This window comes from Geotrypetes seraphini, chromosome 7 (genome assembly GCF_902459505.1).
Source record: "Geotrypetes seraphini chromosome 7, aGeoSer1.1, whole genome shotgun sequence".
Lineage (NCBI taxonomy): Eukaryota > Metazoa > Chordata > Amphibia > Gymnophiona > Dermophiidae > Geotrypetes > Geotrypetes seraphini.
This window is the reverse complement of record NC_047090.1, coordinates 47,694,122-47,718,136: the sequence shown is the minus strand read 5'-3', so window position 1 is coordinate 47,718,136 and position 24,015 is coordinate 47,694,122. Positions and strand designations below refer to the sequence as shown.

Genomic DNA, 24,015 nt, shown 5'->3' with positions numbered 1-24,015 from the left:
ATTGTTTTGCCAAAGCCAAATAAAGATCCAACATTGGTTTCAAACTACAGGCCTATATCTTTAATAAATGTAGATGGTAAATTATTAGCTAAGATTTTAGCATTAAGATTGGCTAAAGCTCTTCCGCATATAATAGGAATGAATCAAACTGGATTTGTTGCTCAAAGACACTCTTCTAATAATACTAGACTGGCATTTCAGATGTATTATTTAACAAAACAAATTAATGATCCGTCTTTTTCGGTTTCACTAGATGCTGAGAAGGCTTTTGATCGTGTAGAATGGAGTTTCATGTATCAAGCTATGGAATGGTTTGGTATTGGATCCGGATTTATACAAATGATACAAGCATTGTACAGCTCCCCAACTGCTCGCTTATATATAAATAATAATTTTTCGGATGCTTTTAAGTTGCAGAGGGGAGTTAGACAAGATGGTCCATTATCTCCTTTGCTCTTTGATATAGTTCTTGAACCCTTATTATTAGCTATTCGACAGGCAAAGGACATACAGGGTATTCCATGTGCTGGAGTGGAATATAAAGTATCTGCTTATGCAGATGACATCTTGCTTCATTTGAGGAATCCGGAAACAACAATCCCATGTCTACTGAAGGTCATAGATACATTTGGAAAATTCTCAGGATACAAAATAAATTGGACTAAATCAGAGATTTTACCTTTAAATGTGCATTGTATAAAAGGTATACTTGATTCTTTCCCTTTTATATGGAAAGAGGATGGAATAAAGTACTTAGGTATTTGGCTGAATAAAACACTTGAAGAGACAATGAGAATAAATGAAAAATTTTTATTACAAAAAGTTACAGAGTTGTGTGAGCAATGGAATCCTTTATATTTGTCCTGGTGGGGAAGAGTACAAACTGTTAAAATGATGATTTTGCCTGTGGTTTGCTATCAATTGGGAATGATACCAGTGTTTTTTCAGGGGTCTTTCTATAAAAAATTAAATAGTATTCTGGTTAAATTTATTTGGCTGGGTAAAATTGCAAGAGTGGCTTTAGTGTCTTTGCAAAGACCAATTGAGGAGGGTGGGGTAAATTTTCCCAATTTTTATAGGTATCATCAGGCCTATATCATGCGCCAAGGTATGTATTGGGTCCTCCCAGAGCTTTTGGAACAATTACCAGAGTGGTTAAGGGTGGAGAGATCACTTATCTTTCCACTTAGGCTTGATCTTTTGCTTGGTATAAAAGTGCCTAGAATACATAAGGACAATAGAGTATTAATGGATACTTGGAAAACATTAAGGTTTGTAGACAAATTAACTACTGATTCTATTTTAAAATCGAAACAACAGACTATTTGGGTAAACTCCAAGATACAAATAGGCGGGTTTAAGGTTGTCTGGAAAGATTGGATTAAAGCAGGTATAAGATCATTAACGGAAGTAATTGATAATGGTAAGATGCTTGAATTTTCACAATTGCAACATAAATATGGTCTGAATAAAAAACAAAGTTATAAGTGGTTGCAATTGAAGCAGGCTATTCAGGTGGGGTTCCCTGAATGGAAATCTTTAAATGATCATTACAGCTTAGAATTCTTAGAATCCAGGCAGATTTTCTGGGTCACCAGGCCGCAAAGTGGTATAAAATTATATCTAATTATTTGAATAAGAAGCCTAAAAATGGATTAAGAGATATTTGGAGCATTGAGATTAAGCATCAGATTAATGCATCTCAATGGCCACGTATTTGGTCTTGGAGAATTAAAGGTACGATGTCAGCATCTATTAGGCAAACATGGCTCTTTTTGTTGCATAGAGCATTCTGGACCCCTACTAGATTACAAAAATTAGATTGCTCTAAGTCTAATAGATGCTGGCATTGTAAAATTGAAGTTGGAACTCTAGACCATCTTTTATTTTATTGTCCATGTATTCAGGCATTTTGGATATCAATATGGGATCAAGTTAATATGTTGATGGAGAGTCATGTGGCTTTATCCTATGACACAGTGATTTTTGGAATGTGTATGAGGGCCAAATGCCAAATATCTGCAGCAAACAATAAATTATTGTTGATTCTTACGGGAGTGGGAATTCAACAGATAACAACTAATTGGAAAGACTGTTCTAGATTGAATTGTAATTTTTGGTGGAACTCAGTTTGTCATATGTATAAGATGGAAAGATTTCTTGCGATACAGAGGGGGTATTTTAAAAGATTTCAAGAGGTGTGGAGGCCATTAATTGAATATTATAACGAGTAAAGTTTATTCTTTTTCCTTAGGGGATAATATATAGAAATGGGATGGGATGGGATGGGAGGGATAGGGAGGGAAAAATATTGGAAATATGTTGTTATGAAAAATAAGGAGATATATGTAATAGGATGGGATATTTATTGTTGTGCATTACTGGGTATAATAAAATGTTTAAAGTGTTTGAGGAAGAAGGATGGGGGAAGGGACAGATTTCATGTCAAATTAATTGTATTATCAAAAAGGGATGTATAATTATATATAAATTTGGAAGGAATATTTTATTGATATGGAAAAGGGTGGGAGGTGGGGGGGGGGAATAAAAACATGTATAATAATATTGTTTAAGAATGCCAAGTGTGTTATGTAAATTAATTGTAATAATACTGTACACTTGTTGAAAGAAATAAAAAGGAATAAAGATTTAAAAAAACAAACAAACAAACAAATAAGAGCCATTCCACCCTTGCTTAGTCACTTCCTTGGTTTCTGGCTAAGTATTTGAGAGACATGGCTACAAAAACTACAGTGCTATCACTTACTTGGCTTCTGGATCATATTCTGCCCAGATCCGTTTAAACTCATCCAGGTGGTGTGGGCCCAAAATAGACCAATCCCTTGTCAGATAGTCAAAATTATCCATGATGACGGCAACAAAGAGGTTGATGATCTGAAATCAAGAATAGAAAACTGTCATAAAAATATGTTTTCGGACCATAGAACATTAAGGATCAATTTCCCCCGTCATCAGATTCCTCTCTGTCTTTGTCTATGGCCCCGATTCCCAAAGTCAGGGATCGTTGCTAAAACTGTTTCACAGGTTTAGCGATGATCGCTGCTACCCACCCAATTCACTAAATGGCCCACCGCGTGTTTTTCCCCATTTTTCGATCCGATCCAACCAGTGCAAATGAGTAAAATCCCATGCAAAATAGCCAAGCGATTGATTCACTAACATTTGCTTGGCTATTTTGCATCGGGTTTTACGATCCTAAAACCCGACTGGTGCTATCTTTAGTGAATCAGGGCCTATGTTAGTCTGGAGCACAAATGTTGACTCTGGTGTAGATGGGGAGACTGAATAGACCAAAAGGCCAGGCGAGGTCCCTGGCCATTTAAATTGCTTGTCTGGGGCTGAGAAGCATATTGAAAAGCACTGAACCAGAATGCTGCTGAATATTGCATCTTAATTGTCAATATTCAGCCCTCTGATTAGCTAGGAACTTGCATAAACCCCCTCTTTTACGCAGGTTTTAGCACTGGCGGTTACTGCTCTGATGCTCATAGGAAATCTATGAACGTCGGAGAAGTTACCACCGTTAAAATCCATGCTATGCGTTCTTAAAAGAGGGGGAAAGTTAGGATGAAAAAAAGCTGTTCTAACTTTACGCAGTGAAGGTAACTAGGCACCTTTCTGAATAAAAGCTAGTATCCAGTTAATTGCTTTGCTTTATTAGGATTTTATATACCGCCTATCAAGGTTATCTAAGCGGTTTTACTATCAGGTACTCAAGCATTTTCCCTGTCTGTCCTGGTGGGCTCACAATCTATCTAACGTACCTGGGACAATGGGGGGATTAAGTGACTTGCCCAGGGTCACAAGGAGCAGCGCGGGGTTTGAACCCACAACCCCAGGGTGCTGAGGCTGTAGCTTCAACCACTGTACCACACACTCCTCCATACTTCTAGGTAATCCATGACCCCCTGCTGGAATCCACCTCCCCATGCCTGCCATACAAAATCCTTGGCAAGACCAAGTGGGCATTGCTTCTGTCCATTTACCACTGGATCATCATGGATTCTACAATTTTAATTGCAGTGTCTCTAGCATGCCCCGACGAGACCCGTTTCGCCCGAAAGGGCTTTTTCAAGGGTGATATGGGAGCTCTTTCTCAGCATCCTTATTCTTTAGGGGCTAAAGCCCTTATTCTTTAGCCCCTAAAAAATAAGGATGCTGAGAAAGAGCTCCCACATGAACCCTTGAAAAAGCCCTTTCGGGCGAAACGGGTCCCATCGGGGCATGCTAGAGACACTGCAATTAAAGAATAAGTAAAGAAAAGGAATTCTTACTGTTGTAATCTATTTATTTTTCTTAAAAAGTATTACAGAAAGTCAAACAACAGTAATTAAACACACAATACAGTAACAGGAGGTTATGAAGAGAGCCAAAGTGGTTAAAGACATGTTTTGGATGTGCATGACATCACATTACATTAGGGATTTCTATTCCGCCATTACCTTGCGGTTCAAGCGGCTTACAAAAGATTTATAAACGGGGGTAACAATGGAAGAACAGTTGATTTACTAGATTGGTAAAGAGTAGATCTTTTCAGGGGTTGGAATTAGTAAAGCTTACAAGAGGTATATAGACGGGGGTTACAATGGAGGCACAATTGTCATTGCTGTGGTAGTAAGAGTGGATTCTTTGTCTATTTTAGCATTGTTAATAGAACGTGAAGTTAGGGCTGTTTCAGGAATTCCTTGAAAAGTATAGTTTTTAGTTCTTTTCTGGATGTCTTGTAGTCTGCGGTGGTCATCAGCAGGTTGGAGATCTGGGTATCTAGTTTTGCAGCTTGAGTAGCTAGGAGGCCGTCGTGTAGTTTAAATCGTTTTACTTCTTTGATGGCTTCCGCCATCCTGTGATTGAATCCAAAACAGTGAGGTGTCCTTTCGCTGTGGTTGTTTCCAATTTACCTCACTTTTTCATCTTCAACATCCTTTTAGGATCCAGCTCTTCCTTCCCAAACCTTTAGAAGGAGTCGGTTAGAGGATGGTGACTGGAATCCAGGCAGGAATGTTTTATGCAGGTCTTGGCCAATATTCATGCAGGACCCGTATAAGCTCTGGCAGTTAGGATCCTGTGAATTAGCCCTGAGTATTCTGTGCCGGTGCCTGGACGTGGCCAGGCATTGAATATCCAGGGTTAATTTAGCTTGTGACAATCAACATTTAAAACAATGCTGAATATTAGCCAGATGGCCTTTAGCTGCTGTTGATATACAGAAGCTCTCATTTGGAGAGTAGCACTTGCTATGCAGACAGTGCTATTAAATATCCTTTGCCCTATACTACTACCTGGAGGAAAAATCCATAGTCTGCTTGCCCTGGATCGGTAGCATGGAACATAAGAACATAAGAATTGCTGCTGCTGGGTCAGACCAGTGGTCCATCATGCCCAGCAGTCCGCTCACATGGTGGCCCCCAGGTCAAAGACCAGTGCTCTAAAATGAGTCCAGCCTCACCTGTGTACGTCTCAGTTTAGCAGGAACTTGTTCAGCTTAGTCTTGAAACCCTGGAGGGTGTTTTCCCCTACAACAGACTCCGGAAGAGCGTTCCAGCTCTCCACCACTCTCTGGGTGAAGAAGAACTTCCTTACGTTTGCACAGAATCTATCCCCTTTCAACTTTAGAGAGTGCCCTCTCGTTCTCCCTACCTTGGAGAGAGTGAACAGTCTGTCTTTAGCTACTAAGTCTATTCCCTTCAGTATTTTGAATGTTTCGATCACGTCTCCTCTCAGTCTCCCCTTTTCAAGGGAGAAGAGGCCCAGTTTCTCCAATCTCTCACTGTATGGCAACTCCTCCAGCCCCTTAACCATTTTAGTCGCTCTTCTCTGGACCCTTTCAAGTAGTACCGTGTCTTTCTTCATGTACAGCTACCAGTGCTGGACACAGTACTCCAGGTGAGGGTGCATCATGGCCCGGTATGTTTTTACCCCTTGGGTTTTGGCCAGGTACTAGGGACCTGGATTGGCCACCATGAGAACAGGCCACTGGGCTTGATGGACCATTGGTCTGACCCAGAAAGGCTGTTCTTATGTTCTTACTATTTATCACTTCAATAGCGCTGAAAGGCATATGCAGCATTGTACATTTGACATTTAATAGATGGTCCCTGTTTGGAAGAGCTTACAGTCTAACTTGGACAGACAAATATGACATATAGGGTTGGGGATGCAGAACCCAAGGTGAGAAGAGTTAGGAACTGAAAGAAGATGCTCGAAGAAGTGGGCTTTTAACTTGGACTTCAACACTGCCAGAGAAAGAGCCCATCGCAGGGATTCATACAGTTTGTTCCAGGCATAAGGCACAGCAAGACAGAAGGGACGGAGTCTTGAGTTGGCAGTGGAGGAGAAGAGCACAGATAGGAGGGACCTATTGGCTGAGTGGAGCTCATGGTGGGGAACATAGGGGAAGATATGTGAAGAGAGATAATGAAAGGCTGCCTAGTGAATGCATTTGTAGGTCAGTAGGAGTTTGAATTGTATTCGAAAATGAATTGGGAGCCAATGAAGTAACTTTAGGAGAGAGGTAACATGAGTATAGCGGGTCTTGCAGTTAGAACAACGGCAGAGCCAAGGCAGTCCTGGAACTTATCTGAATAGCAGCAATATGCCATCTGCTATCTGGATAAGTTATTAATATAACTTAGGACAGCAGAAAGGCTGCTTATTGCTACTATCTGGATAAATGTTGCTGCTCACCACATTATCTGCCTATTCAGTGCTGGCTACTATCTGGATAGCAGACTGAACATATGGATATTTTTTTGATCGCAGTAGCAAGTGTTTAAAAACACAGTAAAAACTTGGATTGCAAGTAACTTGGTTTGCAAGTGTTTTGCAAGACAAGCAAAACATTTTATTAAATTTTAACTTGATATACAAGCAATGTCTTGCAATACACGTACATACAGTATAGACGCGTCACAACTGAGCCGATGGTTCTTCTCTCTCTGATGCTGCAGGAGTGTAGTGACTGTTCTAAACGAGTGTTTTGTATTAAAGTTTTTGGGTTGTGGAACGAATCGTCTGAGTTTCCAATATTTCCTATGGGGAAATTTGCTTTGCTATACGAGTGCTTTGGATTACAAGCATGCTTCTGGAATGAATTATGCTCGCAAACCAAGGTTTTAATGTACTCTGATTATGGTGACTGAATATTGACCCATATGTTTCTATGAAATGGAAATCACTGCATGTACGTTCCCCTCTCCCTCTTGATCAAACCTTGTGAATTAATCTTAATGTTCACCTCAACAATAGACACAGTCTGCTTACTGTCCCTATGAACTGTTTGTCAGTGGATTTCTGTATTATAATTTGATCTCAAAGAAGAAACGCTGGCTCAAGCATTTCTGATCTTCTGTTAGTTTTAGACTCACCAAGAAGGCACAGAGCATGTAGAAGCTGATAAAATAAAAAACTGCAAAACTGCTTCCACAAGAATTGTCTCCTTCAGTGGAGTTTCCTAGCTCAGACTCAGGTTCGCACTTTTTGCCAGGCAGACAAGCAAGCATAATCTCCTGCCAAGCTTCACCTGTGGCACACCTGGAAGAAAGAAGAGACCTCAGGTTCATGGAGGGTAATTTTCCAAAGCTATGCCTAGGTAACTTGCATTTCTATATACCTATTTTATAAAGTCAACTATGTGCCTAGTTGACTTTATAAAACACTAGTGTAGACATGAAAGAATATATATACAGGGTGAGGCAAAAAAAGTAATCCTCCCAGAGTTTTTCGTAATTTTTTCAGCAATTGCACTGCTCCCTGTAACCCTTGACAAGTCACTTAGGCCCAAATTCTGTAACCAGCGCCTAAAGTTAGGCACCTATTTCAGAGGCGCTCAACTAGATAGGCGCCTATCTAAATTGAATAACAAGCCCTAGTAAGCTTTTTAATCAGCACTGATTGAAACATAGGCTCCTATCAAGAAAGCGCGATTCTGTAATAAGGCGCCTCTAAAAACTTAGGCGGCCTTCCAAAAAATAGACGCTATGGGGCTCATAGTCGAAAGAGAAAAACGTCTAATAACCGGCCTAAATCGGCACTTGGACGAACATTTCTCAAAAACGTCCGAGTGCCGATAATAAAAATGGGTTTTGGACGTATTTCTAAACGACCTAGGCCTTCATAGTGCCGCTGAACGACCAAAGCTAAACGGGGTGTTTCGGGAGGTGTGTCGAGAGCGGGAGTTGGGCGGGACGTGGGCCGGCTTAGACTTAGTCGTACAGCATTTATAACCTAGACGGAACTTGGACGTTGTGACTTAGACCATGTAAAACATGATAAGCACTGCAAACACATAAAACAGACCTCCAGACACTACCCCAGTGATCATCAACCCCCCACCCCCATAAAAATTTTAATCATAACTTTAAAATTCAGCCTCCAGACCATCATCACTTAGCCGCCTGGCATAGGAAAGCCTAGTCGTCCAGCACAGAGGCGGCTTATGTCATCTTGGAGGTGGGTTAGCAACCCATAGAGAGGAGGAACCATGTGTAAGGAGCCTCTGTAATCACTGCATTGATACTTAAACATGTGCACTGCCCTATACACCCCCAAAACCCTTTTGTACTGGCATATAAGTGGCTCCTGCAGCCAAAAGGCCTATTGGGGTGGTAGATAAGTGGGTCTAGGGGATGCTGGAGGTAGTTTTGGGGGGGGGGGGGGGGCTCATCATGACCTATAAGGAAGCTGTAGGGAGAAGACATGGCACCCTTTTTGTGAAGTTCACAGCAGTGCCCTGTAAGGTACCCCACTATTTAGGTGGCATGTCTGGGTATGCAGTCCATCACTTTGCAGACCCCTCCCACATCCACCAGGGCTTGTTCTAGGCATTTTGGACTTGGATGGAAAGTTGGACGAAAATGTGGTATAAAAGATAGACAATTTAGTGGCTTGGACGATCAGATCGGCAGGACCTATACTTAGACGATTTTGGAAACGAAAAAAAAGTTGGACGTATCTTTCGAAAATGTGTCTTAGGCTGTTTTTTACTTTGGACGACTTGCGAGATGGACATAAACGGACTTAGACGTCTCTTTCGATTATGCCCCTCCATGCATGTTAGGCTATGTGTTAGGTGCCTTCTTACAGAATCACTGCTCTTAAGCGTGCTTAAGCATTCGCATGGACACCTAACTTTTAGTTGTGCCTAGAGCAGGTATGATTCACTAAACAGCACTCAATTTTACTTCAATCGTGCTGAACAGTACCTATATCGGCGCCTAACTTTTGGGCATTTCTTATAGAATTTGCCCTTTAATCCTCCACTGCCCCAGGTACATTAGATATATTGTGAGCCCACCGGGACAGATAGCACAGTTACTTACCGTAACAGGTGTTATCCAGGGACAGCAGGCAGATATTCTTAACGCATGGGTGACGTCACCGACGGAGCCCCGGTACGGACCTTTTTAACTAGAAAGTTCTAGTTGGCCGCACCGCGCATGCGCGAGTGCCTTCCCGCCCGACGGAGGAGTGCGTGGTCCCCAGTTAAGATAAGCCAGCTAAGAAGCCAACCCGGGGAGGCGGGTGGGACGTAAGAATATCTGCCTGCTGTCCCTGGATAACACCTGTTACGGTAAGTAACTGTGCTTTATCCCAGGACAAGCAGGCAGCATATTCTTTACGCATGGGTGACCTCCAAGCTAACAGAGGGGGAGGAGGGATGGTTGGCCATTAGGAAAATAAATTTTGTAACACAGATTGGCCGAAGTGTCCATCCCGTCTGGAGAAGGCATCCAGACAGTAGTGAGTAGTGAACGTGTGAACTGAGGACCAAGTGGCAGCCTTGCAGATTTCCTTGATGGGCGTGGAACGGAGGAAAGCCACAGAAGCAGCCATAGCTCTGACCCTGTGGGCCGTGACAGCACCTTCCAGTGAGAGACCGGCCTGAGCATAACAGAACGCAATACAGGCAGCAAGCCAGTTGGAAAGCGTCCGTTTAGAGACAGGACGGCCCAGACGGTTAGGATCGAAGGTCAGAAAGAGCTGAGGGGACGAGCGGTGAGCCCTGGTACGGTCAAGGTAGTATGCCAGGGCACGCTTACAATCCAGCGTGTGCAACGCCTGTTCCCCAGGATGAGAATGGGGTTTAGGGAAAAAGACAGGCAATACAATGGACTGGTTGAGGTGAAAAGCCGAGACCACCTTGGGAAGGAATTTAGGATGGGTACGCAGAACCACCTTGTCATGGTGAAAAACAGTGAACGGTGGATCGGTGACCAGTGCATGCATCTCACTAACCCTCCTGGCAGAGGTGATGGCAATGAGGAAAAGCACCTTCCATGTTAGAAGTTTGAGCAAAGTTGTGGCAAGAGGCTCAAAAGGGGGTTTCATGAGGGCTGATAAAAACCACATTCAGGTCCCAGATGACAGGAGGAGGCTTCAGAGGTGGTTTGACATTGAAGAGGCCTCTCATGAACCGGGAAACCAGTGGATGAGCCGTCAGAGGTTTTCCGAGGATAGGCTCATGAAACGCAGTGATGGCACTGAGGTGGACTCTGATTGAGGCCAGCGTCGGACAGAGAGTCCAGTACGGTTTCCACCGCTAATGAGGTGGAATCGTGATGATGCAGTAGACACCAAGAGGAGAACCTGGTCCACTTCTGATGGTAACATTGGAGGGTGGCCAGTTTCCTGGAGGCATCCAAAATGCGACGGACAGGCTGTGACAGATTCTCTGGAGAGGTTAGCCCAAGAGAAACCAAGCTGTCAGGTGGAGGGAGGACAGATTGGGATGCAGTAGAGATTGACGTTGCTGCGTAAGTAGAGTAGGAAACACAGGAAAAGGAATGGGCTCCCTGGAGCTGAGCTGAAGCAGGAGGGAGAACCAGTGTTGGCGAGGCCACCGAGGAGCGATGAGAATCATGGTGGCCCTGTCCCTGAGGAGTTTGGATAACGTCCGCAACATCAGAGGTAGTGGAGGAAAGGCATAGAGGAACCGATCCGTCCAGTCGAGCAGGAATGCATCTGGGGTCAGACGATGAGGAGAGAAGAGTCTGGAACAGAACTGGGGCAGCTGATGGTTGTGAGGTGCTGCAAAGAGGTCCACCTGCGGAGTGCCCCAGCGAGCAAAGATGGAGTGGAGTGTTGAAGGGTCTAGAGTCCACTCGTGAGGTTGAAGGATGCGGCTGAGATTGTCGGCCAGGGAGTTCTGTTCGCCCTGGATATAGACAGCCTTGAGGAAGAGATTGCGGGCCGTGGCCCAGGTCCAGATGCGGAGAGCCTCCTGACAAAGGAGGCGAGATCTGGTGCCGCCTTGCTTGTTTATGTAGTACATGGCGACTTGATTGTCTGTGCACAGGAGAAGAACCTGAGGGCAGAGAAGGTGCTGGAAGGCTTTGAGAGCATAGAACATGGCTCTGAGTTCTAGGAAATTGATGTGATGTTGACGCTCCTGAGGGGTCCAGAGTCCCTGGGTGCGTAGATCTCCTAGGTGAGCTCCCCACGCATAGGGGGAGGCATCCGTGGTTACGATCATGGAGTGAGGGGGTAGATGAAAGAGTAAACCCCTGGAAAGATTTGAGGAGTTCAACCACCATTGAAGAGATTGCTGAAGAGACGATGTCACAGAGATGGGATGAGAAAGAAGATCCGTGATCTGCGACCATTGGTTGGCAAGAGTCCATTGAGGTGTCCTGAGGTGGAGTCGTGCCAGAGGAAGCACATGTACCGTCGAGGCCATGTGGCCCAGGAGGACCATCATCCGTCGGGCAGGAATGGAGTGATGAAGGAGCACCTGACGACAGAGGTGGAGCAGGGTCCGTTGACGATCGGAGGGGAGAAACGCCCTCATTAGTGTGGTGTCGAGAACTGCTCCAATGAACTGAAGTCGCTGTGTAGGAAGCAGATGCGACTTGGGGTAGTTGATCTCGCACCCCAGGAGATGGAGGAGAGAGATGGTGTGATGAGTGGCTTGTAGCACAAGCGGCGACGTAGGTGCTTTCACCAACCAATCGTCCAAGTAGGGGAACACATGGAGGTTGTGAGACCTGAGGAAGGCCGCCACCACAATAAGGCACTTGGTGAACACCCTGGGCGATGAAGCGAGGCCAAAAGGTAGCACTTTGTACTGATAGTGACGGTGCTGTATCTGAAACCGTAGGTAGCGACGTGAAGTCGGATTGATTGGGATGTGAGTGTAGGCCTCTTTGAGGTCCAGGGAACATAGCCAGTCGTGTTGAGAGAGAAGAGGGTACAGCGTGGCAAGGGAGAGCATTCTGAACTTCTCCTTGACCAGACACTTGTTGAGGTCCCTGAGATCGAGGATGGGACGAAGGTCTCCTGTCTTCTTGGGAACCAGGAAGTAGCGGGAGTAGAATCCCTGACCCCGTTGGGCCGGAGGCACCTCTTCGATGGCATTGAGAAGAAGAAGGGATTGGACCTCCCTCAGGAGGAGGGAGGTTTGGGGGGAATGAGAAGCAGACTCTACGGGAGGATTGTTTGGTGGAAGAGTCTGGAAGTTGAGAGAGTAGCCGTGGCGGATGATGTTGAGGACCCATTGGTCTGATGTGATGACCTCCCAACGGCTGAGGAAGATTTGTAGACGTCCTCCGATTGGTTGAGGAAGAGGCAACGAGGGAGGAAGACTGGCTATGCCCTGGAGAGAGGAGTCAAAAGGGCTGAGAGGGTTTCGAAGGAGGGAGAGGCTTGGCAGGTTGATTAGACTGAGAACGAGCCTGAGTGTGTTGATGTTGTTGACGGGGCCGCCGAGGTTGCTGTGAAGGCGGATTGAGGGGTCTGGCAGAGAACCTGCGCTGATACGAGGACTGTGGTCTGTAAGGGCGAGCAGGTGGGGCCTTTTTCTTAGGTTTAACAAGGGTGTCCCATCTGGTCTCATGGGCCGAGAGCTTCTGGGTGGTTGAGTCTAGGGACTCCCCAAAAAGTTCATCCCCAAGACAGGGAGCGTTGGCTAGGCGGTCTTGGTGGTTGATGTCCAAATCAGATACCCTCAACCAGGCCAGGCGGCGCATAGCAACGGCCATGGCAGATGCACGGGAGGTGAGCTCAAAGGAATCATAAATAGAGCGCACCATAAATTTCCGCAGTTGAAGGAGGCTGGAAATTTGCTGCTGGAAGAGCGGAACTTTGCGTTCCGGAATGTATTTTTGAAGGGCGGACAGTTGTTGTACCAGATGTTTCATGTAAAATGAGAAATGAAATGTGTAATTGTTCGCCCTGTTGGCCAGCATTGCGTTTTGATAAAGGCGCTTGCCAAACTTGTCCATCGTCTTGCCTTCTCTGCCAGGAGGGGTGGAGGCATAAACACTGGAGCCCTGAGTTTTCTTCAAGGTAGACTCAACCAGGAGAGACTCATGGGGCAGCTGAGGTTTGTCAAAACCCGGGATCGGGATGACCCTGTAAAGGCTATCCAGCTTACGGGGGGCCCCGGGAACGGTGAGTGGGTTCTCCCAGTTCTTTTAAAAAGTTTCCCGCAGTATGTCATGTACGGGTAACTTGAGAAACTCCTTGGGAGGCTGTTCAAAATCCAAGGCCTCCAGAAAGGCCTGGGATTTTTTGGAGTCAGACTCTAGAGGGATAGAGAGAGCCGCTGACATCTCCCTGAGGAACCTTGAGAAGGAGGATTGCTCAAGCTTAGAAGTGGTATCGGGCACTGAGGGCTCCTCGTCCGATGACGATGCATTCTCCTCGGTACCGGGAGGGGAGTCTTCCCATAAGTCCAGGTCCCTGACATCAGTGTGCGCATGTCGAGATATTGGGGTGGAAGGCTCAGTATGGTGGGTCTTAGACAGAGACTTGCCAGAGCGCACCGAGACATTACCGGGAGAGGAAGATCGGTGCTGGTCTCGGTCCCGGGAAGAACGGTGCCGGTCTCGGTCCGGGGGGGGACCGGTGCCCAGCCTGGTACCGAGGAGGATCGGCATCAGCGTGGGTATGACCTACGGGATGGGCACAAAGGTGTTCAGCCGAGAGAATCGGCATGGAAGAGTTAAGTGGCACCGATGGAGTGGATACCGGTTGGACGGCGCGAGGCTCGGGCCGGTCTGGCACCGAAAGGAGCGGTGCCAGGAGGGTCGGAAACAGGTGCTGGAGTTGTTGCTGCAGCTGTTCCTGTAATTTGTCTTGGAGGATGGTCGCGATGTGGTCATCCAGGGGTTGCACCGGAACCGCTTTTTTCTGCTTCGGTTCCTTAGGTGCCGCTCCACGCCCCGGCGATGAGGAGGCCGATGACGAGGCACTCACCGAGATCGGGGCGGAGCGTTTCCGGGGTCGTCGTGAAGCCGGTAGGGCCGGTGTCGCCACTGTGGCCGGAGGGCGCTCAAGGGAGGTGGAAGGCTTCTTAGCCGGCTTACCTGGCGCCAGCGACGCCGATGAAGGATCGGGCGTTGTCGAAGTGGTGGGTGCCGATTTTGGCGGTACCGTAGTCGACGGAATCGGCTCCATAGCAGATGTGGTGCCGAAGAGGATGTTCAGCTGGATTTGTCGATTCTTCAGAGTACGTTTTTTAAGAGTGGCACAGCGGGTGCAGGAGTCCGCCCGATGCTGAGGACCCAAACACTGTAGGCACCAATTGTGTGGGTCAGTGAGGGAGATCGGGCGTGCACACCGCTGGCACTTCTTAAAACCCGGCTGCGGGGGCATGAATGGAAACACGGCCTCCGCAAAATCAAACCCGGAGGCCTGTATGGTGACAACATACGATCCGCCGGGGCTGGATCGAAAACAAAGTAAAAAAAGCAAATTTTTTTTTTTTTTTTTAGAAAATGAAATAAGAAAAAACCCGAAGGGCAAGGGAGAAAAAATAAGAGAAAATCGCGAGCGGGAAGGCAAAAAGTTGGATTCAACGATCGTTGAAAATACACGCGTCTTCTTCGCTCCGCGGAAACGAAGAAACTGGGGACCACGCACTCCTCCGTCGGGCGGGAAGGCACTCGCGCATGCGCGGTGCGGCCAACTAGAACTTTCTAGTTAAAAAGGTCCGTACTGGGGCTCCGTCGGTGACGTCACCCATGCGTAAAGAATATGCTGCCTGCTTGTCGTGGGATAAAGGGAAAATGCTTCAAGTACCTGTATGTAAACCGCTTTGAGTGTGACCGTATAACTACAAAAAAGGTGGTATACAGTGTTCCCCCGGTCGTTCGCGGTCGGCGGTTGGCGGTCCCGGTCATTCGTGGTATTTTCCGACCGTGAATCGCCGACAAGGAGAGGGCAGCGGGAGAGGCAGGAGAGAGAAGCCGGAACGCTGGCGAGTGCAGGAAATCACTCACTGTATGCTCCAGCCGCCTCTTCCTGCATTAAGTCGGGCCTTCCTGCACTAAGTCGGGCTTTGACACGCAGCTCCTGATTGGATAAGGCCCAACTTAGTGCAGGAAGAGGCGGCCGGAGCATACATCGAGTGATTTCCTGCACTCGCCAGTGCTCCGGCTGCTCTCTCCTGCCTCTCCCGCTGCCCTCTCCAGTCTCCCCCAAGAAAAACCGTATTCGGGGTTTTTCAAGATTTGCGGGGAGTTCCTAGAATGGAATCCCCGAGAATATCGTGAAAGTACTGTACATGCCCCATTCCTTTTACCCTAATTGTTTTGAATTTCAACAATACATTTTTCATACCAGCATTTATTTAGTCATCAAACTTATGTATTACTATTGAACATAGTTGAATTATCTTACGCTCTGTTGATGTTGCTAAAATTTTTGCTTTATTACCTAACAATTTTTTCATGTTAAAAATGTCGAAACTAAAACACAGTAAAATAACGTTATTAAACTGATACAATTAACAATGTGGCAGAATTTTGCAGTCACTGAAAATGCTCAAAGACCTGGATAAACAGTTCCTAAATTGGCCGGTGCCTAGAAAAATGGCACCAGCCATGTGTCAACCACACCTAGGCGCCATTAACAGAATTGTGGCTACCAGTGCCTAAGGAAAAAACTTAAGCCGCTGGTAAAGTAGGCCAGGGTTATTAAAGCCTACATTTTCAGTGCTTAAGTTTTTTTTGAGAATCGCATTGGCGGTGCTTAGCAATGCCTAAGGTTATCTCTGCCCCTAAACATGCCTACTTTGAACTTAGGCACGGCTAGGTGCCATGCTGTAGGTGTGGTTCTGGTTAGAGAATGACACGGTGACAAAATTCATCACCGTTCCCGTCCCCGCGGATAACCGTGGGAAATAATCCCATGTCATTTTTTAGTGTCTATTTCAGCCTCAGTCGTTCTACACCAGCATTCTTCAAAACAAAGCTTGCGGGTCAGTGGTTGTGGCCATTCATACTCTGATTCTTATGTGAGCCAAGGATAATGAAGCCATTGTGACATCACTGATGTGATTGGCTCTTAGGCACTGGTGGAATGAGGCATTATGACATCACAATATCTGCTCTGGATACCAGACACTGCCATTCTGTAGTGTCTATTTCAGCCTCAGTCCTTCTACACCAGCATTCTTCAAAGCAAAGCTTGAGGGTCAGTGGTTGTGGCCATTCATACTCTGATTCTTCCCTCTCTCCTTAAAGAATGACATGAAGATGGTTTACAGCAGTTATCCGCGGGGATGGGAACGGTGATGAATTTTGTCACCGCGTCATTCTCTAGTTCTGGTGCCTACTTTTTAAAATGTGTTTTTAATCGATTTTAAATGGTGCGTTCAATTACTGCACCAATTAAAGCCGATTAATGCAATTAAGTTAGGCGCTGGTTGATGTTATCTAGTTTCAGCACCGTTTATAGAATTTGGCCCAAAGTGTCCACCCCCCCCCCCCCCTGTTCCAACACAGACCTTCAGTCTCTTTGGGAAGTTCTTAGCAGCCTTGTCAGTCCCTGTGCCAGGCTGTCCCAGATCATCTGCAGCACTTCCTTTTGTTTGACGATTACTCGCAGCTTTGGGAGGAGCTTGTGATAGGCCTCCAAAACTGCTCCCAGACAAAAGGCTATTTCACTGTGACATCATTAACAGTAAGCTGGTATGTCTTTTATTTTTCTTCAAATTATGGTAGATTTACAGTGCACCACACAAAAAACGGGAATCCATATACACAGCAAAACACAATAACCCCAAAAAAGAGTGTAAACGCTTGCAGAACTGCAACACACGGCGACAAAGTACTGGTTGAATAGAGACTGCGGGAAACATTTGTCACCATGGGTTGCTGGAAGCCATTTAATCTGATATTGGGATGAGCAATTCCATGAAAGAAATAGTGCATGATAATTAAAAAGCGCCCTGAGGCAAGCCGAAACACTGACAGTGTCGGGTCTTTCATTTCAAGTATTTGTCCCAGTTCTGCAGGAGTTTTACAGCACAAACATTTTTGAACATGTAAACATTAAAGATAATCTCATTTTACTCAGCACATACATGCAGACAGTAACAATAGATAAAACTGTGAAATTACACATTGAAATTCTCAACCAGTGTCTCACAAACTTTTAAAGCTGTGGCACACTAATCTCAGGGGCTGCAGCTGGAAAATACCCAGAAATGTTCACGTGCATGCGTGATGTCATCACGTTGACAACTACGTATGTGCGGATGTCATCCAGCTGCAGCCCTGAGCATCCTATTACCACGGGGGGGGGAGGGGAGGGGGTGCTGCAGAAGGAAAGGTGAGGAGAAGGAGCAGATGTGCTGGCGAGGAGGAGAGGTATAGGTGCCGGCTGACTGACTGCAGACCATGTCCTGTAAGAAGTCAGCCGGCGTCTCTCCTCAATCGGCATCTCGGGACACACCTGGAATCTGCCAGGGCAACATTTTGTGATACACTGTTCTAAACGGTTGATGAGAAAACAGCAGAAAATTTTAGCATGCAGGTGTCAGCTGAAGAGCTGCAGTACATGTTAGCACATGTTTTCCGTAATAAAGGCCTGATTCTATAAATGGCACCTAATTTGGTAGGCACCTAGGAAAACAGCAGCTCTCAAATTTATGCTAAGGCTGCGACCTGCTATATAATCTTATTCCAGTGGTTAATCTGCTTTCAAGGAAAGAGGATAGCACAACATCACAAATCATGGTGCAGAGAAAAACAACCCTATCCTAGTGCATTATGGCTCTTGCAAGACTAATTTCAATGAACAGAACCATGGACTATAAATACCATGCTGTGTTTAAAACCAGGACTAGGGTTACTAGATTTTACTATTGTAAAATCCAGACCAATAGCCCCGCCCACAGGCCCGCCCAGTTCTAGCCAGCCCCACCCCGTTTTGCCCAAGTCATGCTCTGTTGTGCTCCAGACTTGCTCCCCACCCCCGCCTGCTCAACCTGTTCTTGTGCCTAGAGCCACATAGGGAGGGCATCTGCGCATGCACAGTTGTTCTGGGATGATATCACATGCACACACGCATGTGCGTGACATCACCACATTGCGTTCATGCAGGCGCAGATGCCCTTCCAATGCGGTCCCGAGGTGGAAGCTTTTCTAAACCCGAACAAAGTACCGGGTTTTGAAAAGCTGTCTGGACGCCCGGACATGTCCTCTACAAAGAAGACATGGTCGGGTAAATCCGGATGTCCGGTAACCCTAACCAGGACTGGCCCAAAAGACTCCATCAATAGCATGGGCAGCTTTGAATTTCAGCATGCCCACCGTTTAAACTCACAGGCTTTAAGAGACCTACCTGAAAAGCAGCAACACAGCTTGAGGGAAGGTCTGAAAGTTGTTGTTCCTGTTGATTGCTGTGGGATCATTCAGGGCAATTTTACCAAACACCTAACAAAGAGCATAGGGTGAGAAATTTTGGCATTTCATCTCCTCTTCCTTTCACAAAATATGTGACCGTATGTAGCCTTCAGCTGGCCAGCTCAGTAACCCCACCCTATTCTGCTGTCTATGGTCTCAGGGGTAATCTAAGGACATAGTTCTTTATAGGAAGGGTGGTTGATGCATGGAAATGCCTTCCAGCAGAGGTGGTGAAGACAAGGACTCCGAGTTCAAAAAAGGAAGGGACGAACACAGAGGATCTCTAAGGGAGAGGAAGAGATTATAGAGCTTGTTGTTGGTACACATGGGCAGATTGGATAGCTCAAATGGTTCTTATCTCCTATCATTTTCTCAGTTTTTGTTTCTATGGAGGAATGGTCTAGGGTTTCTCAATGCGCGGTTCACGTACCCCAGGGGATATGCGGACCGCCTGTTTGGGGATACGCGGGATGACCCACGTCCGCCCCCTGCTGCCATTCATCTCCAACCACCTGCTCGCCACCGCAACTCCAGGAAGGGAAGGGCCAGGTGCATGCAGCGACTGCACACCACCGGCCCACAAGCCTTAACCTGCCATCAATTCTGACGTCGGAGAGAAGGTCCGGGCCAGCCAATCACTACTTGGCTGGCCTGGACCTTCTCTCCGACATCAGAATTGGCGTGGAGGGAAGGCTTGTGGGCCAGCGGCATGCAATTGCTGTATGCACCTGACCCTTCTCTTCCTGGAGTTGCGGTGGCAGTAGCGGGTGGGCGGCGAGTGACAGCGGCTGACTGGGGGGGGAGGGGAGGAGGAATCGGTGGTGGGTAGGCGGCCTTTGGCACGGTAGGAAGGCATGCAGGCAGGAAGCCTTTGGCGTGGCAGGGAGGGAAGGAGTCAGGCAGGCTTTGGTGCGGGAAGGCAGTGAGGGGGAGGAAGGCTGGAAGGAGGAAGGCAGCGAGGGGGAGGAAGCACAAATTTGGGACATAGGAAGGAGAGGGAGGGAATTGAAAGAGCAAATTGTTGGGCCTGAGTGAAGAAAGAAAAAAAGAAAAACATATTGGATGCACAGTCAGAAGGAAGTGCAACCAGAGACTCATGAAATCACCAGACAAAGGTAGGAAAAATGATTTTATTTTCAATTTAGTGATCAAAATGTGTCAGTTTTGAGAATTTATATCTGCTGTCTATATTTTGCACTATATTTGTCTATTTTTCTATAGTTGTTACTGAGGTGACATTGCATATTTTAAAGTCATCTGCCTTGACATCTTTGAAAACCCCCCAAATATAAATGATAATTAACATTTTCTCTGCGTACAGTGTGCTTTGTGTTTTTTAAAATTTTGTGGTTACCATTATGTATTTATAAGATTATATTGTGTGTATATGAAAAATGGATGGAAGAAATTGCATTACAATTATTATTATTATTATTATTATGGGGGTGAAATTAGGGGCGGAGTTTGGCTGGTGGTACTCAGTTGGTATTTGTTAGGCTTAAGGGGTTCTTGGCTTGAAAAGGTTGAGAAACACTGGTCTAGAGGTTAGAGCTGCAGCCTCAGCATTGCTCCTTGTGACCCTGGGGAAGTTACTTAACACGCCATTGGCCGAGGCACATTAGTCAGATTGTGAGCCCATCAGGATATGGAGGAATACTTGAGTACCTGAATATAAACCACTTAGGCTATAAATAATGTATAAATACTATAATAAATAAATATACTTTCAAGTAAATTAACAAAGCAAACACGTTATTTTATTCTACATCTGTATACCAAAGCTAGCAAATTTTTAAATTAAAAAATCCAGGTGCCCAGCATTTAAAGTTAAATGCTTAGACCTTTTGAAAATCAGCCTGTAAAAGTTTGCTTTAATAAATAAATAATTTTTTTTAAAAAAGTTTGCTTTTTCTTAGCCATTTTTGAAAAAACAACAACCCAAAAAACAATAATGGAACAAAATTGAAAGAGGAAGACATTTTTAACATCCCGACATCTGAACGAGACCTCCTAAGAATCCCTTTTGGTTATATAGATTCTGGTAATAGGATGATCTTTAATATTACGCAGGCCAACAACAAAAAAATAAATTTTCTTGATGCCTTGGGTTTTTTGACCTGTTCCTGGGGTTCTTTGGGGCGCAGATTCAGAAAATTGAATTGGATAGACCACGTCAGCTATAGTTTCTTAGATATAGTTGATATCCTTGCTTTTTATGCCTTCGGAATAGTAGAGCCAAACATGAACATTAGGCAAAAAAAGATTGGCCTCCGAGGGAATATATGGTGTTTGGAGGAAAAAATGTAACCAATGAACCTTTCGTAGCATGGGATAGAATCCTACGGCCACCACTACATATAACCCTAGGCCTGATGAAACAGTTTGTAAAGGCTTTGAATAAAGACGGTTCATGCATTGAATACGTGAAAAGCCATAATTGAAAGAAACATCTAAGTACAGCATCAGCATCTATGGGACAAACATGGGTTTTTTTTTTGTTGCATAGAAGTTTTTGGACCCCTGTTAGATTACAAAAATAGATAGTTCTAAGTCAAATAGATGCTGGCACTGTCATCTCAATATAGGGACACTGGATCATCTGCTTTTCTTTTGTCCCTTTATACTTAGATTCTGGCGATCCATTTGGGGTCAAATTAATAGAATACTAGACGTCCCATTGAAATTGACATACGAAGCTGTGCTTTTTGACACGGTATTGATGGCTAAAAGCCCAATAACTTCCCATAACAACAAACTTCTCTTTATCATGACAGGAGTTGCCATACAACTTATCTTGAAGAACTGGAAAAACTGGGACGTATGATTGCCATACAACTGGGACATTATAGGAAATTTAAGGATGTTTGGGAGCCATTGACAAAATTCTGTAAGGCGTGATTATTGATTTTGCCTTTGATTATTCACGTCCAGGGTGGGTGGGGAAATACCTTTAATTTAATTTATTGTTGATTGCAATTTTTGTGTGTATAAAAGGGGGAAAGAGACATGTATTTGTTATCAATAATAATAAAATGCTAGAGGCGCATGTGCTCTTGAAAATTTGTGAGCGGTGGCACCGTGAGGTGTGCTTCTGTGCCAGTCCTCATGGCGCCTGCACGTGACTGTGTAGAAGACACCAGCGACTCCTCCCTCCCGCTCCTCTTCAAAGCGGCCTGCTGAGGTTCGCCAGCCGCTGTAGCGAACCTCGCAAGCTGCTCTCCACCTCCGTGCAGAAGAAGGAGTCGCCGTGTCACCTCCCGCCCTCACTCGCCGCTGCCGCCGCCGATCGTCCTCTTCAGAGCAGCCTGCGATCGTGGCCGGCTTTAAAGAACCTCGCAGGCCGCTCTCCAACTTCAGTAGCACGCTCCCTCTGACGCACGGGATCGCGTCAGAGGGAACGTGCTACCGAGTTGGAGAGCAGCCTGCGAGGTTTGCTAAAGCCAGCCACCACGAACGCAGGCTGCTTTGGTGAAGAGGAGCAGGCCAGAAGACGCCTGGATGTTGGGAGGGTAAGAAGGGAATCAATACCGGGAGCCAGGGGGAAAGGGAAAGGGGGCTGCTTTGGGGGGAGGGGTGTGCTGGGGGGGAGACAGAAGGGGCAATGGATAGGGAGAGGGAAAGGTGGATGCTTTGAGGGGAGGAGTGTGCTGGGGGAGACAGAAGGGGCCATGGAGAGATAGGGAGAGGGAAAGGGGGGCTGCTTTGGGGGGAGGTGTACTGGGGACAGACAGCTTTGCTCGGGGGGGGAGGGAGACAGAAGGATACAGACAGCGGCCAAGGAGAGAGAGAGAGAAAGAAACACAGACAGACACATCTATTCTAGCACCCGTTAATGTAACGGGCTTAAAGACTAGTGAAATATAATTTGATTGAATTTAAGTGCTGTTTAAAGTGTAAAATGTTTGTATAATATGTTGCACTTATTTTTAGCTTTAAAATGAATAAAGATATTAAAAAAAAAAAAAAAAGAAACATTAAGTCCAATTTGGACATAGGGCGCTAGTCGCCCAAAGTCAGCAGCCACAAAAGGTCCATTCTCGAAAAGTATGTCCAAAAGATTTTTTTCCTGAAAATCGTCTTTCTGTACGTCCATGTGTTTGATCATCCAGACTGCTAGTACATCTATCTTTATACCACATTCTCGACCAAATATTTGTCCAAGTTTGAAACGTCCAGAACAAGACCTTTTGGACATGAGAGGGGCCAGCAAATTGATGGACTGGCTACCCAGATATGGCAAGAGAGCAGTGGGGTACCTTACAGAGCACTGCTGTGAACTTCACAAAAAGGGGTACCATATAAACATCTCATCAGAACTCCCTTATAGGTCAGGGTGAGCCCCCTAAAACACCCCCGAAACCCACTATACCCATCAGTCTACAACCCCAATAGCCCTGGGATCACTCCTGCCTGTATTTTAGGGGGGTCACGCCTTGGCAGGAGGGGTTGGGCTCCCTCCTGCCGGTATTGGTTTGGGGATGGGGGGGTCACATCTTGGCAGGAGGGGTTGGGCTCCCTCCTGCCAGTATTGGTTCGGGTGGGGGGGGGGTCACGTCTCGGCAGGAGGGGTTGGCCTCCCTCCTGCCAATATTGGTTCGGGGATGGGGGGGTCGCATCTCGGCAGGAGTAGTTGGTCAATGAACATATACAAAACATAAAGAAAAAATTTGTTGCTTACTCTGTCTACAGTAAGCAAGATATATCGTTCATTATTACATCATCATACAACAATAAAAACTGCACACCATATATAATCCATGATCATCTAGTTCCCCACCCCCACTCACTAGCTCTTCCCTCCATTAAAACACAAACATCCTGACAGGCTACTATATCCCAACTTATCTAACCAACATTGGAATGAGAGCAACCCCCCCTCCGCTTTAAACAGCATCAATTAGCTAGTGATTTTCTGTAGAATCAACAATCAGTCCTTACATTGGGTCTCATAAAGTCCTTTACATTTAGCCGTTATATATTACAAATGAATTAGATATTGTAGATGGGCCTTCCACTCCTGGTCCTTCCAATGAAGTGCAATTAGGCATTTAGCCTTGGCAGAGCAAATGGCTTTGCCACTTGAAACGTCTCTCATTAGTGAGCCCCAACAAACAACATTGGGTCATGAGATGTATCGGACCTCCAATCCAGTTTGCTAATTGTGTCGACAATAGAATCCAGAAAAAACATGCTGGGGTAAGATACCATCTAAAGTGTACCTTGTATGCATTTTCCTGCACCAATACACAAGTTGAGGCCTGTCGGACCTCCAAACAAATGGTACGCCATTGGATTTCAGTAAAGGATTGATTCAAGTCAGCCTCCCATTTTGCTTTATAAGGACAACTAAACTTCTCCCCTCCCC

The 24,015-nt window shown here is 45.8% G+C and overlaps 1 protein-coding gene across 22 annotated transcripts in view; it reads right to left on the bottom strand.

Annotated features, from left to right (window-relative positions):
- Positions 1-24,015, bottom strand: part of CACNA1C (calcium voltage-gated channel subunit alpha1 C) — a 1,333,094-nt gene that overhangs the window by 61,306 nt on the left and 1,247,773 nt on the right. For all 22 annotated transcript variants that reach the window (XM_033951116.1, XM_033951118.1, XM_033951120.1 and 19 more), the window contains 3 exons: positions 18,589-18,680; positions 7,386-7,551; positions 2,768-2,895 (listed from right to left, as the gene is read on the bottom strand). In XM_033951116.1, the coding sequence (XP_033807007.1) occupies positions 2,768-2,895; positions 7,386-7,551; positions 18,589-18,680 (386 nt within the window). The remainder of the gene's footprint in view (positions 1-2,767; positions 2,896-7,385; positions 7,552-18,588; positions 18,681-24,015) is intronic.